Source organism: Drosophila sulfurigaster, chromosome 3 (assembly GCF_023558435.1).
Source record: "Drosophila sulfurigaster albostrigata strain 15112-1811.04 chromosome 3, ASM2355843v2, whole genome shotgun sequence".
Classification (NCBI taxonomy): Eukaryota; Metazoa; Arthropoda; class Insecta; order Diptera; family Drosophilidae; genus Drosophila; species Drosophila sulfurigaster.
This window is the reverse complement of record NC_084883.1, coordinates 19989489-20009541: the sequence shown is the minus strand read 5'-3', so window position 1 is coordinate 20009541 and position 20053 is coordinate 19989489. Positions and strand designations below refer to the sequence as shown.

Here is a 20053-nt window from a genome sequence, read left to right as displayed (position 1 = left end):
TAATGCATTGATGGGAGAAGGGGGGTTGGCAGGGGGGAGGGGTGGAGAAAGGTAACGCCAAGTTCTGAGAGTATGTTCATGTAAAAGAAAAACAACTATTTCGACAATATTTTTTTTGTTTTGGGTTGGTTGATTGATAGATATATGTACAAAAATTGATACTAAATCAGCACGCTATGCTTTGGATTAATGATTGATTCATATAATATGTATATAGAATATTTGGGGGTACTTGGGTGTGGGGATCTTTCGTCTAGGTACTTGGAATAAAAATTCTAGAAATCTTTCAAAAGCAATTTTAAACTTTACGTTAATCGAAAATTAGTTTGTATATGTTTTTTTTCTTTTATTTTTTACGAGTACGTTTCGAGTATTAGTTTGAAAAAGAGTTTGTATATATATATATATTAGCTGAGTAGTAGTATAGTATAAGAGTACTTATAATAGAAGTATATATTTATATTTATATATATATTGTATAATTATGCAAATGAAGTTAAGTTAAGTTAAGTTAAGTTAAGGATTGTTAAGGCGCAGACTCGTCTCAAATGCAGTTAGTATCGAAGCGTAAGCGTGTGATTTAAAAATAAGTGGAAAAAAACTAAAGTGAAATTAAGTAAAAATATAATTTTTATGCCTGTTGAATTGGAAATGATAACAAATATTTTAAAATGAAACGCTAACACAAATTAATTAAGATTTGTGTACCTAATTTGTTAAGGCGAATCAAACAAGTTTCGATTAGAAATCAATCGAAATTATGTGAGCAAGAGAGGTAGAGACAGAGATAGAGAGTTAGAGAGAGAGAGAAAGAGACAGGCTGTGTGTGTGTGAGAGAGAGATATAGAGAGTGGGAGTGAGTAAGAGTAGTAGATTGTGTATGTGTGTGTGATTGGATTTGTTTAGTTTAGTTTGTGCTGCCAAAGATATTTGGCTAAATGGAAAATTCTTTTTCTGTTCTACTTTCTTTCTTTGTTTTTATTTATTTTTTGTTTTGAGGGCCCAAAAGTTGAAAATTTGTTGTTAGTTTAAACTGATTTGATAATCTCTTTATTTAGCAGCTATTGCTGCTGCTGTTGTTGTTGTAGTTGTTGTTGTTATTGCATTTGTTTTGGACTCACCGATGGACGCAAGCGCACACAATGCCTGCTGAAGGCGGAGAAGGGTCCCCATCTTTCGACCGGCGAGTTACTCACATGTGATGTGTCCGCATTCGAGGTGTCCTGTGTGCGATAAATGCCAATGGGTATTTCGCAGGTGGTCGAACAGAGTTTCTGATACAATCGCCCATAGGTGCGTATCCACATATCGTCTTTCGTGATGCGCATCTACAGAAAGAAACAGAGCAACTCGATTAAGTCATCCAATTCCATTAGGCAAATTAGGCAAATTCAGACTCCTCAGCTTACCGAGGTGAGAAATCCGCTGCCTGGAGCCTGATCAATGCCCAGCAGCAGGCGCACAAAGGTAATCACATAATCCTTGACAAACGCCTGATAGAGCAGAGTGTCCAGCATCGAGGCACTGAAGACCGCACCGGCGGCGAAGGGGAGACGAAACATGTACGAGATGTGTGAACCGCGCTCCTTCTCGCGCTGCAATTAAGTGAGCGACAAATTAACCAATGACAACTGCAGCGAACGCAGCTCTGGGCCACCTCTCTACCGACCTTCTCCATTTTGCTCAGATGCAGCGCGTATTTGTCGTGCGCCCGGAACTGCATGAATCTCATGTTCGAGCTCTGCGACAGCTCCGTGATGCTCTTGATGCTCGGAAAGAATCTGCAGAGGAATTGGATTGAAGTTCGAATTAGTTTTAAAAGTGTTTGATATATTTGAAAGACTTAAACTGCAAGAAGTCTCTTTACGTATCCCGAAGAGACTAAGAACTTGTTCTAATTTAAAATTGTAATTTTTATAATATATATATATTTGTTTTTCATTTAATACGATAATAGCCAAGAATAAAGAATACAATTATAACACATAATTTCAATTGTATTTCACAAAAAGAAGTTCTTGATGCTCGGAAAGAATCTACAGAGAAGTTCGATTCAAGTTCCAATTCGTTGTAAAAGTGTTTGATATATTTGAAAGACAACTTAATAGTCACATCATACAAATACTTTCAAAAGTAAATAGCAAATATAAATAACAATAAATATAAATTGTAAATAGGCAAAAAGTCTCCTGAAGTATCTTGAATAGACTTAGAAATTGTTCTAATTCAGATTAAGACTTTTTTATTAACTTAATAAGACAAAAGCTAAGAAAAAAGAATTAAATTATAATTCTTAGTTCACATTTTAGTTAATTTAATTTCAAAGAAATTTAATTTAGTAAAAGAAGTTGATCTTGATGCTCAGTAAAAATCACCTTAAGAGTTTGGTTAGTGTTCGACTTAATTTCTGTAATGCAAAAATCAACTCGATAGAGAAAAAATGTCACAATGTCATGAGTAATAAAGTGACTAATTTTATTGGCTCTTTTTGAGCTGTTGAATATTCGAAATATATTGAATTGTATTGAAATGGACAATGAACGTTTCTGATAACCCAATACTTTAATACTTTCTTTATCATAAGAATTATTTTGGAAATAATTATTCAATAATTTGAAATGAAATTGGCTTTTATACTACGAATAATATTAAAAAAATATCAATTGCAATTACTAATTTAAATTCTATATGCAATCACTTTCATTGAATTGTTTTTTTTCCCACTTACTTGAACATATTCTGCACTGCCACAATTGTGTTGCAGTCGGAAAGGGGAATCCTCCTCGGCGGAATTGGAAAGCTCCTTGTTGACCACAACGACGCTCTCGGCCAGCGTGATTCCGGCTCGCAGCAGATCGTCAAGGCAGTCGATGGAACCAAGCATCCAGTAAACCTGCAAAAGGACACTTTGACTTACACAGCTGCTCCTCGAAGGAGCTTCAGCTTAAAACTTACCAGCGGGAAGTAGGAAAGGGCATCGAGAAAGGCGACATCGGGACGACGCTCGAGCAGCAAGATGATGGGATTCAATGAGGTCTTCGAACGGAAGTGAGCACGCAGTGGAATGATGAAGTTGTAGATGCCATTCGAGGCATAGTCAGCGGCCAGAATGATGGTCTTGTTCTGCCACTGATACTCCTTGGCATTGCGATAGCTGCAGTGCTCGCAGACCTGTCCAGAAAGAAAGTGAAAGGGGGAAAGCAGAACGAGGAATTAAGAATTGAAGTGTGGTTAAGTGATTGGACTGCCACTCACCTGGGCCAACTGCAGGCAGCAGAGTGGTTTCTTCTCTTTGAGCAGGTAGCAGAGAGTCGGACTGACACCGATGAAGGGCGACACTGGGGGAAATCCTTTGACAATACTGCAATGGACAATCGGAGCGAATACGAGTGTGAAAAGTGTCCCCGATTGCAGATGGGAAAAGCGCTTTTCGTGTTAGCCCAAAACCAAACCAAAATCAAAAGAAGGTGCAGGGAATGAGCATTGACAGGCGACAGGCGACAGGCAACACTTGGAGGCAAGGAATATAGTGTCTGGGAACAACTTGCAACAAACTACGACAACAACAACAAATAACAACAAGAGCTTGCAACTTATTCTCTATGTTATTTTTTCTGTACAATGTTTCTTGTTTTTTTTTTTGTTTGAGGTATGTAACATGCAATTAATGTGGGGCAACGTAGTGTTTGTCTTCTCTGGACCCTTTGTTGAGACTTTGGCCTATCCTCGAGTTGCGTTCTTATTGTGGCAAACAACCTAAATGCACAACCAGAACAAGAAGAACAGCAACAACAGCAGCAACAACAACAACAACTACAGCTGCCTACAATAGATAACATGAACTGAGGGAAGCGACAACTTTTTGGTATGAATGCAAAATGCAACTCAGGCAAAGTAAACAAAAACCAACAACAACAAAAAAGGAAGCTTGAGTTGCAGTCAAAGCAGAAGCGTGGAAAGAAGCAGAGGAAGAAGCAGATGCAGATGCAGAAGCAGAAGCAGTTAAAGCGGTAACAGCAACAACAACAATAACAAGCGCAACAATATAGTTAAAGTATGGTGGTTGCTGCTCGACTACGTGATACGCTGCAAAATGTAGTTGAGATAAAATCTATGCAAATGTTTGAACAAATTCACTAAGATAAATGTTGCCATTTTCCATATATCTTAATCTGTTTGATGATTTATTGATTTATTTGTGCTATTAAGAATAATAGCATTTGACATTTAATTCTGATTTAAAAAAGAAATATATCACAATCTTTAAATTCTCTCAAATATTTCTTTCTAAATTAACGTTTAATTTTAGTTTAGACATATACTTGTTGCAAGGTTCTTCTTCTATCTTATAGCTGCTAAATTTTAAGCTTTGAATTAAACATTCTCAAGTTGACAATTAATCTTACTATGTCGATGCTGATTGTAAATTATATTAAATTTGACAATAATGACGTGTTCACTAAGATAAATGTTACTTTTTTCTACGACTCTTAATTTGATTTGATGATTCTGAAGTGCATTTAATTATAGTAATAAGAATAAAAGCACTTAATACTTAATGCTGATTGAAATGATCAGAAAATCGCGAAGTTATATTTTCAATAATGAATTTCTTTAATTATGTTTTGCATAATATTTATACAAACCTATAGATAAGACTATTATGTGATGAATATTCCTGCTATTATTTTAAAGATTAAGATTACAATCTAGAATACAACTTTCTTGAATCAAGATTTTAATCTTAAAATACGATTTTGATCTTTAAATGCAAATTTAGTATTTAAAGGTTGTTCCAAGCTATAAATCTTATTTTAAGATCGGTCTTGTAAGTATGAAAAAATTTTAAATCAAAATATTTTTTAAATCTATATTTTTCTCTCTCTGTGTATAGATGAGTTTCGTTATACTGAATTTGACTATAATAATAATAGCACATGATGGAAACCTAATAATAACAATATGTTAGATTTGCTTTCGTTAAAACGAATATTTGTTTTAATTATAAAATCCCTAAAGTTGAAATTGAACAGCTAAATCAAAGGATTAATAATTCATAAATTATTAAGTGTTTTGGGTGCTCTTCTCAAAATATTCCTTTTTATAAATGTTAGATGTTGTATTCAAATCGATTTCAGATCTGTCTTGGCTATTTATGAAAAAGCTAATCATATCAGATTTGTATATAACATTTATGGAAGAACAACCATCAAATTAAACGAAATGAAAATATTTATAATCTAACCTGAAACCATTGTTGGTTAAGAAAATGTTTTCAATTTTGATTTAATTTAAATAACATACTAATGTTAGTATTATATAGAAATAATAGTTTAAGCTACCCACTATCAACACTCGTCCCTTTTGCAGGGTATGTGGACAAACAAGACCAAGAGAAACTTAGATAGAGAAGAGCGTCGTCAGCAAATCTCAAGTTGTTGAGGGGGCCACGTTCAAGGTAAACGTTGCAAGTCATTAAAAAATAGCCAGCGGCAGCCAACTAGCAACTGTCGCAACTGGCAAACAAAACAGCGACAGCGACAAACTAACTGCAATAGCAATAGCAAAAACGAAAGAACAACAATGAGGCAGCGAGACAACGGTAAAGGCAAAACGGATAACAACTCTTCAACAATGGAACATTTGAATAAAAAAAACTGTCCAGCTGCCACAGAGATACACACACGCACACATACTGATACAGACTGGCACGTTTTGCCTTCACTACTTGCCACAAAACGGCGGCAACTTACCCGGAATAGTCGGCGGCCCACACGGGACGCGCCAGACGCCGCGTCTCAATCGAGCTGCTTGACGTGAATGAAAATGCTGGCGGCTGGCCGAGCATTGAGGCGACACCGCCACCGCCAACGCCACCACCACCACCAACAGCTGTGGCCATTGCAGCCGCTGCGGTGCTGGTGGTGGTGGTTGTGATGTTGCTGCCACAGCTATCGTGCGAGCAACTGCAGCAGGCGCGTTGCAACTGACGTCGTCGTGCCGCCAGCACAGCCAACGTGCAGGTGCCACCACCGAGGCCACCGAGACCACCGAGACCGAGGCCAAGACCGAGATTGAGACCCACATTCAGCCGCTGGCTGGTGGGCAATGCGCACTCGCTGTCGCAGCTGTAGCTCTTCTTCATGGCGCGTCTGCGCAGCGGTGCTGGCCACTCGTAATGCGGTGGTGCTGCTGCTGGTTGTGGTTGAAGTGGCTGTGATAGTGGTTGTGATTGTGGTGCTGATGCTTGCCCCACCATGGTGGTGGCATTGCAATGGCCACAGGAGCCAGCACCGCGCTGATACGAGTCCTCCGAGGAGCTCATGATGAGCGAATAGGTGCGCGATTGTGGAAAGTGCCCGCCCAAGCAACTGCGAGGAGTTCTTGGAGAGTTAGTTGGGGGTTCGTTTCTAAGCTACACTTCAGTTTAGTTTAGTATGGGGATCGGGGTTAAAGGTTTTGCTAAACATCTTCGGGTACATCGAATACGACATTTACAAGTACATTCAAGGGAAGAGAGTTCGAGAGCAATACTTTCAGCAAATTTTTGGTAGAAAAAGGTTTAAGTCTAAATTTAGTTTAAATTGGAGAATCCATACTATCACAATAGAATAGTATTTTGGAAATACTTGTTTCAAATGAGAATCTGATTTTTAAATAAAATAATATTTAATTTAAATTTGAATGTTATTTATCTGATATTTTGCCAACCAGATTTTAAAAATTATGTGTATGTTAAATTCAAAATTAAAATATATTTTATAAGGAAATATTACTAAAGTAGTTCATAAGTTTAGTTATAATTGGAGTGTTTGCTTGCTGAAAATATCACTCAATTTCAAGGCTGCAAACTCTATTCAGAAATTTTTTTGAATTTGTTATGCTATTATTCAAAATAAATTCAATTTCTAAGCCGAAGGCCAGTTCTTTAGAAATACGTTAACTTTTATTGCACTTCAAGCTAACCTTTTTAAGAATAAATTTATTTTCTGTGCATTTCATTGACTCAACTGATGTCCTCAAATATTCAATTCAATTTTCAAAAGAATGAAAGTTGATATTAAAAGCACAACCTAATTTTAGCAAATCTAAATATGCGAAATATATTTATTAAAAGTTTTCGTTATTGAATTTATACGACTACCAAGTTCAACCCTTGCATAAATTATGATAATAAAATATTTATTGAAAATAGTTTCATCAAAAGTAAGGTAAGAGATAAAAGAAATTTTTAACTTTTTATGACAATTTTCCAGAGTGAGGGAAAAGATCAAAGAAATTTTAAACCGTTTAGGAAAATCAGTTCAGAAAGTTCTAAAGAGGAACATTTAAAGAGCAATGGAAATTTTACAGGTTTGCAGCCTTGATGGATAGAGTTATGTACAAAAAGTAGCTAAACTAAGTTTAGTTTTTAGGGGACAGCTAGAGTAACATTTTGGAATACACTTAAAGGGTTTCGAGCTAGATAGTTGTTAACTATGTGAGTTGCACAATTGGATTGTTGGGTGTACACAATACAGTTATGTATATTTTAAGTTAGTTACAAGAATGTTAGCTATACATAAGGAGGAAAGGGGAGGAGAAAGTGCCTCGATTATCAATTAGTTAAATTCAAAAAGTTTAAATGAAAATTCCGATTTAGACTTTTAGACGCGCGACACACACAGAAAAACACAGACTGAGTAGAGTTTATTCAGAGTTGGAAATTTGGATTCTGGGGTTGACTTACGCAATCTTCTCGGAAGGCGAACGCCAGGGCATTTCATCATCGATTTCATCGTCGCTCTCGTCACCCTCCTCGCCATCATCGTTGCCGGCAATGCTGAACGACGACGATGTAAACATATCGGGGACAGGCAAAATCGAGGGTCGTCTGCTGCCTGTGGCCAAAGAGAACGAGAAGTAAAGGAAGAAGCTAAGTTAATCAGAGTTCCCCCAATTTTTCTTACCTCTACGCTGATTGAGCACATCGGGACTGAGCAGATTGGGATTGTTGGCATACGGCACGTCCAGATGATTGCCCGTTGTGGTCAGTGTGGCAGGTGTTACGCTCAGCGAGGTGCCCATGTTGAGGCCGACCCCTAGGCCACCGGATGTGGGTCCTGCTCCGCTGGCTCCACTGCTGCTGGATCCACCTTGTCCCATACCTGAGCCACTTGCTCCGCCCATTGTCAGCGGGAGCGTTGTTGTTGTTATCGCTGTCGTTGTTGTGGCCGCCGTCGTTGCCAGTTGCGTTGTACTGACCGTTGTGTCCTTTAGATTTTGCCTTGAGTCCGATATTATCACAGCCGTTGGGTTGTCGCTGGCTACGCACAGCACAGAAAAAGTTTGCAAGTAAAAGTAATGAATTTTTAGTTTCGCTTTTGGTTTAAGTGTTTTTTCGCGGTCGATTTGACTTCAGTGCACTAAAACGCAAGGAGTTATTATGTTAAGCACAAAATATTTAACGCTACTTGAATAAAGTCTTGCTTGCTTAGTACAACAAAATTTAAAAATTCTCTAAAATATCAACCGAAATAACAACAACAACACGACGGTAAAAGAAGCAGAAGCAATCGACGTATACGTAATCGGAAGCAAGAGAGAGCGAGACCAAAACAGAGAGTAAGAGAAAGAGAGAGAGAGAATGAGGACTTGTAACGATGTGCAAAAGAAAAAGGACCTGTCGAACTCATTAAAAGTCCTTGCGAAATGCGACCGAAATGTTCAGTTGGCAAACTTTGCTTACTGCCAAGTAAGTTAACCGGCATCCTTGTCAGCTTGCTTGAGCCAATGACATTAGCTGAAAGTGGCACTGAAATGCCTCAACGGCAATCGGAAGAGAATAAAATTTTGGTAGCTTTGAATTTAAATTGAATGCTTTCTATTATAAAAGACTTTAATCTTTAATTTGCAGTGAAAACTATTCAATTTATATTTAAGATACTAAAACATTAAAAGCGATTATTAATTGTTGTATACAAAGAATTTAATACTTTTAAATAGTGAATGCATTAATATGACTTGAATTTGCATAAAAAACTATTTAGTTTTTATTAAGCTGCTGATAAATTGAAAGCAAATCGTTGCTTCATTTAAATTTGTTTAAGTTGTGAGAGCTTAAATGTATTCAGTGGTGAATTCTATATTATATATTAATTTAAAGGAATTTAAACAAAGGAAATTAGAAATCTATTCAATTTGTATTGCAGCTGCTCGAAACAATGAAAACTGAATATTAAATCTTCATGAATTATGTACATTTGAACTAACTCCTTCCTGAAAACCTAAATATGACCTAAATTTGCAACAAGAATAATTTGGCTTGTATTGAGATGCTGTAAAATGGAAAGCAAATATACCATAATAATATTCTGTACATTTGAATTAATTGCTTAAAGCTGTGAGAGCAGTAATGTATGTATACATTTTTAAATCAAATATTAAATTTGTTATATTTCTAAAATAAATCAATATTAATTTAAGAATTCCTTGTTTAATGGCATTTGTTATGTACAAAGTCCGGAGAATTCAAAATTACTGACTTATTTGAACAATACTTCAGTTTTTCGTTCGAAAAGGCTTCAAACTAAATTTTGTTTTAAGTGGAGAGCATGTAAAACAGATTTTTAAATAATAACAATTAATAATAATAATAATAAAAACTAGGACATTATTTATCTGAAGCAGAGACAGTTACTTTTCAGGTCTTTAGGATGGCAGTATAAATTATTTTATAATTCAAATGATTTGCTGAAAAATCACTTAATTTCAAGTTGAGGAATATGTTATAAAATATTTTTTAAAAATAAACTAAATTTATACGTCGAATGCCTTTGAAGCCAATGCTGTATATGGTGGCATTTATCAGCTAATAATGAAATATATTTAATTGAAAAGACAAATATATTTCAATTAAAACACCAACTGCTGATTTGCTTCCATTATACATTAAGTTCAAAGCACCATATTAGAATTTTACATTGCCAGCAAATTTTAATTAAATGCATTACATTTAAAATGAATATATTTTAATTAAAATATTTCACAGTTAAGTTCTCAGCCATAAGCCTGCTTCATATTAGCATTTTACATTCCCTAGCTGGCATTTATCAGCTAATGTCATTAGTGCTTTTGGTGTGGCAAAAGTTTTTGCGAAAATATTGACTTTCAGTTAACGCTAGTTTTCGGCTTGTAGTTGGAGCTGAACTTAATTACGGCTGTCCACACACACACACACTCACACAAAATAGAGACCGAGACCAACTAAGGCAACAAGCAAAAGAAGAAGAAGCAGCAGCAGAAACCGAAGCGCGAAGAGAGAAGTTTTTTGGCTTGCTTAATGAGTTGGACCCAGGCTCATTTGTCGTCGCTTGTTGTGCCTTAATTATACTTACACGAACAGCGACAGCGACAGCAAACTAAATATATTTGAAGCATTATTGTGACACGCAACAGTTGGCGTATGCGGCGTATACGCATTATTATTATTATTGGTGAGGCAACAAATTGTTGCGTGCGCGGTGCGTATAATTTACAATTGACAGGGGACTGGACAAAGGGGACATCAAGAGAGCAATAACTACCATCCAATAAGAGACGCAGGCAAACACAAATAACCCGAAAGTAAAATAAAGAACGATAAGAAGAAGAAGACAACGGAGTGCAATATGAGAACATGCGATAAAAGCGAAAAAGTACAAAAATGTAACAACGAGTGCAAAAGCAAAATGAAGCAAAGACAAAAATAGCATCGCGGAAGTAACTGAAAAAATATAAAATTTGTGTGTTGTTCGGCCGGATGTGTAATCACAAGGTGTGTTTGCTGTGTGTGTGAGAGTGTGTATTTGTGTGTGTGAGTGTAAAGCGCAAGTGTATGTGTGTGTGTGTAACGCTAATGGCTTTTGAATGGCGGAAATGGAGTCGGGTCTAGACTCTAGAGGCATTTACAGGCGCAAAACTAAACATAAAGACAGAAATAGAGAGCGAGAGAGAGACAACAAGAGAGAGCGAAGAAGAGTTTTGCGGGATCGAAAAGAAAAGTTAGTGTATGCTGTAGTCGGTGTGATGGTGTATGTATATAGTAGGGCATGTGTGTTGTTGTGTTAGGTGTGAAGTTTAATAAAAGGGCTGATTATATTTTTGTTTTTTGCTTCATTTATGTTTTGAGTTTCTTTCGAATTCATTCCTTTTGGTTTTTTTTTGGGATGGGTTCGGGGGAAGATTCTTGGAGTCACACTCACGCACAAATAGTGTTGTAAAGTCACTGTCACTTGTTTGTTGTTGTTGTTGTTGTTGTAGCAGTTGTTGCGGATACGAATACGGTGACGGTGACGGTGGCGGATACGAATACGGATACGGTTGCAAGTGTTGCCGCTCGGTTAGGGGCGTGCCTCCGGCAGACTCATAACTGGGACTGTGGGGCACACGAACACAAACAGACGGCACTGGTGCAATTGCCGCTTGGTTCAAAGCGGTTGCTGTTGTTGCTATTGTTGTTGCTGTTGCTGTTGTTGATGCTGATGCTGATGCTGATAATAATGTTGATGATGTGAAAGTCGTGCTAATTGTTGTTGTTACTGTTGTTGTTGTTGATGTTGTTGTACTGGTTGTTGCTTGTATTGTTGTTGATGTTATTGTTGTTGGTATTGTTGTATTGGCTACACATACATTATACGATATATGATCATTTATATACTTTATATATGTGTATCTCTATATTTGATATTTTATATATTGTATATGCAACAACTAAGCTGAGTGCAAGTGTCTAAGTATGTGTGTGTGTTGATGTGTGTGTGTGTTGGTTGTGTTATGTTTTTATATATTTTCTAGTTCATTGTCGCTCAAATGCTCACAAACAATTACCCAGCAAATGGTTTTTCATAGAACAATTTCAGCTATTTCTAAATGCTTTTTTAGTTTTACTCTTGCGTGAGTTTCTTTATTTGAGTTTTTATTACTTTTTACGATAAAATTATTATTATTGTACATACAATAATAGTTTTTATCACTCTTTTTGTTATGTTAATGTGCAGTCACTAAAAATTTTGAACCTTTTTATTTCATTAGCCATTTTCCGTTCTTGGATTCAAGAACTAATTTATTTGACTTCAATTTGAGTTATTGTATCAAATATTGAAATCATAGGAAATGAAAATAATTACTAATAAACAATTCTTTTTTAATTTTGACTTCATAATTTTAAATGAACTTTTTGATTTTAAGAATTGATCAGAAAATGGCTCCAATATTGAATGTATTAAGCTTTATTATATTATATATTTTATGTATTATATTTAGCTATATCTCGCTAAGATCTATCAGGAATGTAATATGTACTTTATTAGTTTAAAATAAGAAAGAAATAGAAAAAATTGTTGAGTAAAGCTCAACAGGCAATTGAAAGTAGAAATTTTAAATTATAACAAAAGTTAGAGAAATTCAGAGAGGCAGAAAGAGAGATAAAGACAGATTCATAAAGATAAAGAAAGAGAGAGAGAGAGGTAGAGAGCAAGAGAGTGGATCCAGAAAATTGTACAAACATAACAAAGCTGTGTTTTTTATTTTTGTGGTTTTCTTATTCGATTTAGTCAGTTTTGTCTTCGAGACGAGTTTTCAGCACAAGATAATTAATTAATGGAAATAATAATAACAATAATAGAATGCCAAACCTTCAAGACTAAATGAATAATATTAATTAGAGACGGGCACGCGCACACACATTGAAAGCATTTTGTTATATATTTTTGTTGGTATTTTGTTTTGGATTTGCTTGCCAGACAAATTGACAAAAACGCGCAACGAGAACAACAAAATGAAGAAGAAGAAATAATTGAATAACGAAACGAAAGAGACAGATCAAATTGTTTGGTATGTTTTTTTCATCGACAGATTTAAAGGCAGCCTTAAAGAAATTGAACTGAATGAAACTGAAAATGGAGAGCAAAAAACTTGTTGCTAAATAATATGAGTAATGTTCACATTTTGCACAAGAGAGACCATTCAGCATTCAAACTCATTCGTTCGTGTTCGCTTTAGTTTGTAATTTCATTTGATGGCACACACACACTTACGCACACACACACACACACACACATACACTTAGAGAGTGTGTCATTGTACCCACCAGTTGCTGGGCCACCGCCTCCTCCGATGGCAGAGCTGCTTGTGGCGCCTCCATCTCTGTTGCTGGCTGCCGTTGTATCCGTAGTTTGATTTTGATTAACGACAAATGCCGAATTCTCCTCCTTGGTAATGCTCATATAATAGCACGTGTCATCCTTTTTCATAATGTGCCTGGGTCCCGGATTCAGCAGTATGGTGTCCTCATAGAATTCCGGCAGCTCAGCCGGACGCACGCCCACCAAGGCCACGCCATACCTTAAGTAGTTGTAGTTGTAGTTGTTGTTCGTTGTTCGTTGTTCATTCGAGTTGTTGTTGCGTGCAAATAAATAAATATGAAAATATGAAAATGTAAAGCAATTTTGGCATTTTACATAAATTTGTATTTCAATGGGCGTCTAAATAAATATGAAAGAAAGAGAGAGAGCTGCAAGTTTTTCGTTGTATTATTTATGCCCAGCAAAGCATTGACTCCCACTCTCTGGGAGTCCCATTCAAACGTCAAGCTATTCAACACAAATGTTAAAGAGGAGTTTTCACTTACTTGCGATGCGAATGAAAGCTGGCATAGGTGAAACTTTTACCCTCGTACTCCCCAAAGAAGCGACTGTCGCCGAGCACAATGTGATAGATCTCATTGCCCGAACACTTGCCATAGAGTCGATGCCATTCCTCCGGCGATTGTTGTCCCTCTCTGTGTGTCAAAACGAATTAAAGTCGAGGAATTAAATGTGTATTAAGTTTACAGATTTAACTGTGTTCTCCCTCACTCTCTCTTAAGTTCAAATACTAATTAGAAATTCCCTACTTAACTAATGCGTCAAGTTTTACGCGGCGTATGATTAATCTGGCTTGCGTGTTGAGCGCCCCACAAGCCTCACATTCGAAGCCACAAAAGAACTCGCATTATCGTGAGCATTTTATTTATTTATTTACCTTTTCGCCACCCTGCCTGCCTTACAGTATTATTTTTAATTTGCGCACTCGACGACAAGCGAAATTTGCATAAAACACAGTTTGATGTTAGAAACATTTGCGCATTAAATTTAATTAAAACTCTCGCACTTCATACAGACGCAACGCAACGCAACACAACGCGACGCCTCCCCATTTTCATTTTCATGTTCGTTTTCATTTCCTTCGTCCTTGTGGCACACACACACACAGCTCTCTATCGTCTATAGTTGGAATACCCTAAGCTAATTGTTCAGCTAATCTGCATAAATCATTTTCTGTTAAACTCAAGTTTAAATTGGGAATATTTTGTAGAATTGAAAGAAGTATTTGTTTACGTTTACAATTTTTGGAAAAGTAAATCAATTGATAAATATGTATTTACTTTAGAAAACAAATCACAAAAACTTTTTTCATGCTGTGAAAGTTGACCTAAATTTAGAGTGTAATATCATAAATTAATTCCACTTTTAATCATAAAAAATTAAATTTTTTGCTGATTTAAAGAATTTGTTTTTTCACACTGGCTCCAGATTATTAAGGAATTAAGAATCAATGGAAAATATATTTTTTTGTTATGCATTTACCTATAATTAAAAGATATTCATCGATTTTCATATTTTGCTCTATTACCAGATTAAATTTGCTCTGCTCCTATTGAAAAGGAATACTCTAGTATACATATTGAAGATCATAAACACTGAGATTGCTTAAGCTTGTAGATATTTATTCTCCAACTAGAAAGTTTAACAAAGATGCTTGAATCAACTGTAGCTGGATACAAATTATAAAATATATTACAGCTCTCAAATTTGATGGTTTAGTTAGTTTCTAGTTTTATATCTAACCTTCTAAAACTATAAATGAAACTACTAGACTGTAGTTGTATCCTTTAGTTTATTCTTTCCTTATTAAAAATGAATAGTGTGAATAGTAAAATAATACTAGATGTTAGTTTTCAAAAGCTAGTTGTTGCTTTAGTTTGTTTACTCAACACGAAGCTTCAAGCTATATACTCAACTTTTGCCCAAGTGTAACTAAATCCCAATTAGGTTAGCGGTAATTAAAAAATTGTGGCTTAGATGGAGCAACTATCGTGTGTCTGCTGATTAAGTCATTGCGACCATCTTAACCTAAATACTCGCTAAGCAGTAAATACGCTCTACACTAAAAATGGCACATAGCAATGTGTGTGTGTATGTGTAGATAACAGTTGACAGCAGTTGCCAGTTGCCGTGAACTGTGACGCATCGTGGGGACAAAGTTTGCTGACGCATGTGAAGAACTAAATGTTATACTCTGTGTTTTTTATTGTAGTTAATTTTTTACGTTTCTTTTTTTGTGCTGCCCATTAACAGTTGACTGGACATTACGCGGCTCTTGGGTGGATTTCTGTGTATATTTGTATATGTGTGTGGGTAAATACGTACTGTCCCCGTGACGTATGGAGCAGGAGGGTGACCAAGGTGCTGGCGCCGGGACAGGTGCAGTTGTTGGCCAACAGCGCGTACTTGAACTCATCCTCGCAGACCACGTGTTCGGCGAACTTCACATGCAGCTTGTGCTCCGGCCTGGCCACAGCGAATTTCCGCAGGATATGCAGTCGATAAACACAATATATATATGCATATATATGTATATATAGATGTATGCATGTTGGTTGTGTGGCACGCACAGAGCGAACACGAGCAAATAATGAAAGAAATGGAAATCGAATTAACTGAGGCGTGACAAAGTGTGTTCGACATCGCGCTGACATCGAGTAGACGAAACTCACCGAAATATTTGAACATACTGCGGCACATTCGGCGCAAAGTCCTTGACGGCCCACGACCGAAGTATAGTGTGCTCATCGGCCGCCGTTTTATCCGCATAGTTGCGAGCAGCCAATATGAAGCATGCCTCCGCTTCGTTCATGCGTGCTCGCGCCAAATCGCCGTCCTTCAAACACGAGCCCTGCACACAATCCCCACAGAAAACAGTTGCAAAATTCAAATGGTGAAATGTCAATGCCAATCTCGGAAATTGTGGAGACGCAGCTCCAAAGCAAAAGCCGAAGCCAAAGCCAAATCAAATCAGAGGCTTGTCAAATATTTGACTGTGCGACAAACCAAGCAACCAACCTGTATGTAGATGACACGCTGCGCCCAAATGGGCACCTGCAATATCATACGCATCGTTGTGTCCAGTTCCATGGGGCTAAGCAGCACCACATAGAAGTCCTGCAGCAGGGGATGTGCATAGAACTCGTTGAGAAAGTCCATTATTGTGTCCGCATGCAGCGTTGTCGAGCACACCACAACATGTTTCTCGCTCTGCGCTCGATGCGATGAGTAGCTGCCTCCCAACTTCTGTCGCTCCATCCACGTGAATGCCAATTGCTCAAACTGCCGAAAAGATTGAGAGAGAGAGAGAGAGAGTGAAGATAGTCCAAGAAAACAGTTAATAACACAGCCAAGAACTTTAACATGTAAAAAATAAAAATATACCAAATGCCATATTTGATATAACGAAAGAATGAAAGAAAGACCAAGTTCTTCTAAATAGGAGAAACATGAAAGAAAGTTGCAGTTCGGTGAGTTCGTTACCCGTAATACACTTTCAGTAAAAGCAGAACATAAAGTTATATTGTTCTTAAAATATACCGAATTAACATAACAAGAAATACTTAAATATCCTGATAGCTTCATTTGGTATAAAGATATACTATTAATATTAATACTTTATGGTCTGTTCCCTACATTTCTTGTTGGCACAAAGAAATAATATACCTTAACCTTTTATATAGACTGATAGTGATATATTGCGTTATCTTTTTATTTGTTCTGAATATGCGAATCGTTTATTAATGGCTGTTTATTATAACTATCATTTAATTAGCATACAATCAATTAGTGAGTTATGTATATTTGCTGAACGCTCTACCTTTCGATATAATTATAATCGCATCGCAAAGCGTCTTAACCCAGAACCTGCTCGGACCATAATGAATAATGGTTCATGACAGCTTTACTAGCTGAGCTAGACAATAATTTTTCAGTGATATCGATTGATATGAGAATGTTGTAAGCTAAATCTAGTATTTTTTATTTTATTTTCAGAAATTTCGAGTGATATGAGGATTATGTACTCTAAATCTAGTATTTGAGAACTTGTCATTTTTCAGATTAATGATCTTAGTATACTATAATATTATAATTACGTACTAAAGTTATCTTATATATATGTATATATATCTCATAGTTAAAAACTTGTTTTTTGTTCAGTGTATTCGACTGTTGATTTTCTAACTTCAGTTTAGGTTGCAGTTTTGCCTCTGTCAAATGTTTGTCGCCTAGGATGATTCATCACCCAAAACGATTGACAACAGCAAGCGTTGTATTGATATTGATTGATATATTGAGGAGAATGCAACATGACAGCATTTTGCACAACGCAATTGCATTTTGGAATTGCAGCATTAATAATTTCAATTAAATTTAAGTGCTTTCCGTTCAGGGCACTAAACACGCCTCTCAACAATTTGCTTACATTGTAGCCGATGCTGCTGCTGTTGTTGCAGTTGTTGTTGTTCATGGCTGGTCATAAATTTTTGGTGCGCGACTCGCGTACATTGACATGCAGCATGTTTTGCTTGCTGCTTGCTGCCTTCTGGTTGCAAACCCCTAAAAGTATGCTACGCAAAAGTCGCAAAAAGCGTTTGATTGATGCTCTTGTTTTGGGGCGGCAGCCATATTGACTGCTGTATAGAACTTTTGAGCTGCTGAGAGTACTAACACAATTGCTCCTTAATTGTGGAAGCTACTCGATGTTGACCATGACTCATATTTATACAGATTGATGACCAGAGAACTTGTCTCAGTCTCATCTGTTAATAGTCGAATTGATTGATGAACATGAAACATGGCAGCTCTAAGCAGCTTAAAGTTCGTGTGTTTATCTAACAAACAAACGAACGCACACACAAATATTGTTATCGTTATAGCCAGACATGACTGTACTCATAACACAGCTCAGCTAAGCCTGCAGGCTTCGACTGGAGTCGACAGACTCCAGTGAGGCATTAAATGCATTCACTCACCTGCGTGGGCAGCACAATCAGCGCCACACAAATCATGATGACCATATAGAGCTGGGATGGCCAAATATCTGGCACTAAATCGCCGTAACCAACCGTGGAGAAGGTCACAACCACGTAATAGGTGCTCTGAAACAGATTCAAATGACGATGTCCGGCGCGCTGAAAATGCTGAATGCCGCAAACACTAAAACGAGATGGACATGGAGAGAGAGAGATGAAAATAGTTTGTGGAACAGAGAGCTATTATTAGATTCAATGGAAGGGTCGCTTACCTGGTGAAGACAAGGCACAACAACGTTGCCGACAATATTGTCAACTGTTGCGACAAAGCCGATTGTGATTTTTGCATGGCTCGATGCAAATCGTTCTGCAAAACATATTTTGTAATTTATAGAAAACAAGTAGGTCGAGCGTGCTCGACTCTGAGATACCCGCTACCCATTTTGAATAAAGGCAAAGATGTGCATTATACCAAATTAATATATCCCTAAAAATACTGGAATATGTTGAAGGCTATATATTGTATATTTACATAGAACTACACTCAAATTATACTGTAGAGTAAGAAGTATACCAGGTATTGATAAAGAATTACACTCAAATTATACTGTAGAGTACAACTACACTAAAATTATACTGAACAGTACAAAATATGTATACCAGATTGTAAGCCAAAGCTACTAGGTAGGCGTTTTTTTTTCATACTTCACATAAGTATTTCTTAACTAACTTTTTATCTGATCGCAACCAAATTCTCAGTAATCATTAATACTGTAGTTATTTTTGTATGTACCAAAAATAATGAGTCTAGCTTCAAAATGACGCTTGTTATTCGACTTTAGTCGATGTGTGGGAGCGGACGTGGGTGTGGCAAAAATTTGATCTGCGAGCAAACACAACAAGTACTGTCAAAAAAATTATAACTCTATCTCTAATAGTCTCTGAGATCTAGGTGTTCATATGGACGGACAGACAGACAGGCGGACACGGCTATATCGTCTCGGCTGTTGACGCTTATCAAGAAAATATATACTTTATAAGGTCGTAGATGCTTTGTACGTATGTTTCCTGTAGTTATAATACCCTTGTACCCAATTGGCTAGCGGGTATAAAGATAAAGAAAAACTTACAAACATGTTCTCCAGCGAACGTTTGGCCAGCCAACAGTTCAGGAAAATAGGTATGAAAAGATTGCGCAGCGGCGGATGCACAATCTGCATAATAATTAATCATTAATTTACAAATTTAAAATTGCAATTAGCGGCTCACTTACCGTTAGTGCAAAGGGTATTGTCGTTACTAATTCTAGTATAAAGTGAAATGAGAGTATTTGCTGCCATATGTTGCCCTAAAGAAGTCATTAGAATCATTTATGTATTTGAATATAATATGTTCATAAGTTGAATTACCTTATAACCTAGATATGTTAGAACCAAAGATTGAGTTAATGACACCATGGCCAGCAGTAATTGTAGCACCCAGAGCACCGTGGGTCGATTCACCCAGAGTATTGCATCCCAGTTGATAATTGGATTCTCCTGGAACTCCTCCTCCGTCAGCTTGGCAGAGATGATAAACTCTGTCTTATTGGCCACTTCGCAGCCATAGCTGAAAGCGCATTGAAAATCAAGCATAATCCATAATGTTTTTAGCTTACCTTTTTAGCTTACCATGTTATAAATGTTGGATTTTTATCCAATATCACACGTATTATGTAGAGAACACACGACAGTAACTTAAGGAATAAATCGGCAATTCGTATGCGTAAGCCTTGAAAGAGAGCGAAAGAGAAAAAAAGTGGCACATAGAATGATATTTGGGTCAAATGACTAAATTACGAGTATGTTGCAAGGTTGCCTCCATTTCTATTTCCACTTCCATTTTCCCCAATTTCTTTTCCTCAAGGTTCTTGCT

The 20053-nt window shown here is 36.8% G+C and overlaps 1 protein-coding gene across 1 annotated transcript in view; it reads right to left on the bottom strand.

The window, feature by feature from the left end:
• The window catches only part of LOC133845401 (potassium channel subfamily T member 2), a 50704-nt gene that overhangs the window by 7816 nt on the left and 22835 nt on the right, over positions 1-20053 (bottom strand). Inside the window, 22 exon segments of the mRNA XM_062279862.1 lie at positions 1197-1328; positions 1410-1595; positions 1670-1781; positions 2729-2772; positions 2774-2893; positions 2956-3171; positions 3256-3361; positions 5754-6371; positions 7730-7880; positions 7950-8306; positions 11223-11639; positions 13109-13362; positions 13649-13798; positions 15489-15629; positions 15836-16014; positions 16182-16445; positions 18140-18323; positions 18412-18506; positions 19270-19353; positions 19413-19487; positions 19549-19747; positions 19810-19909. Coding sequence (XP_062135846.1) covers positions 1197-1328; positions 1410-1595; positions 1670-1781; positions 2729-2772; positions 2774-2893; positions 2956-3171; positions 3256-3361; positions 5754-6371; positions 7730-7880; positions 7950-8306; positions 11223-11639; positions 13109-13362; positions 13649-13798; positions 15489-15629; positions 15836-16014; positions 16182-16445; positions 18140-18323; positions 18412-18506; positions 19270-19353; positions 19413-19487; positions 19549-19747; positions 19810-19909 — 4184 coding nt within the window.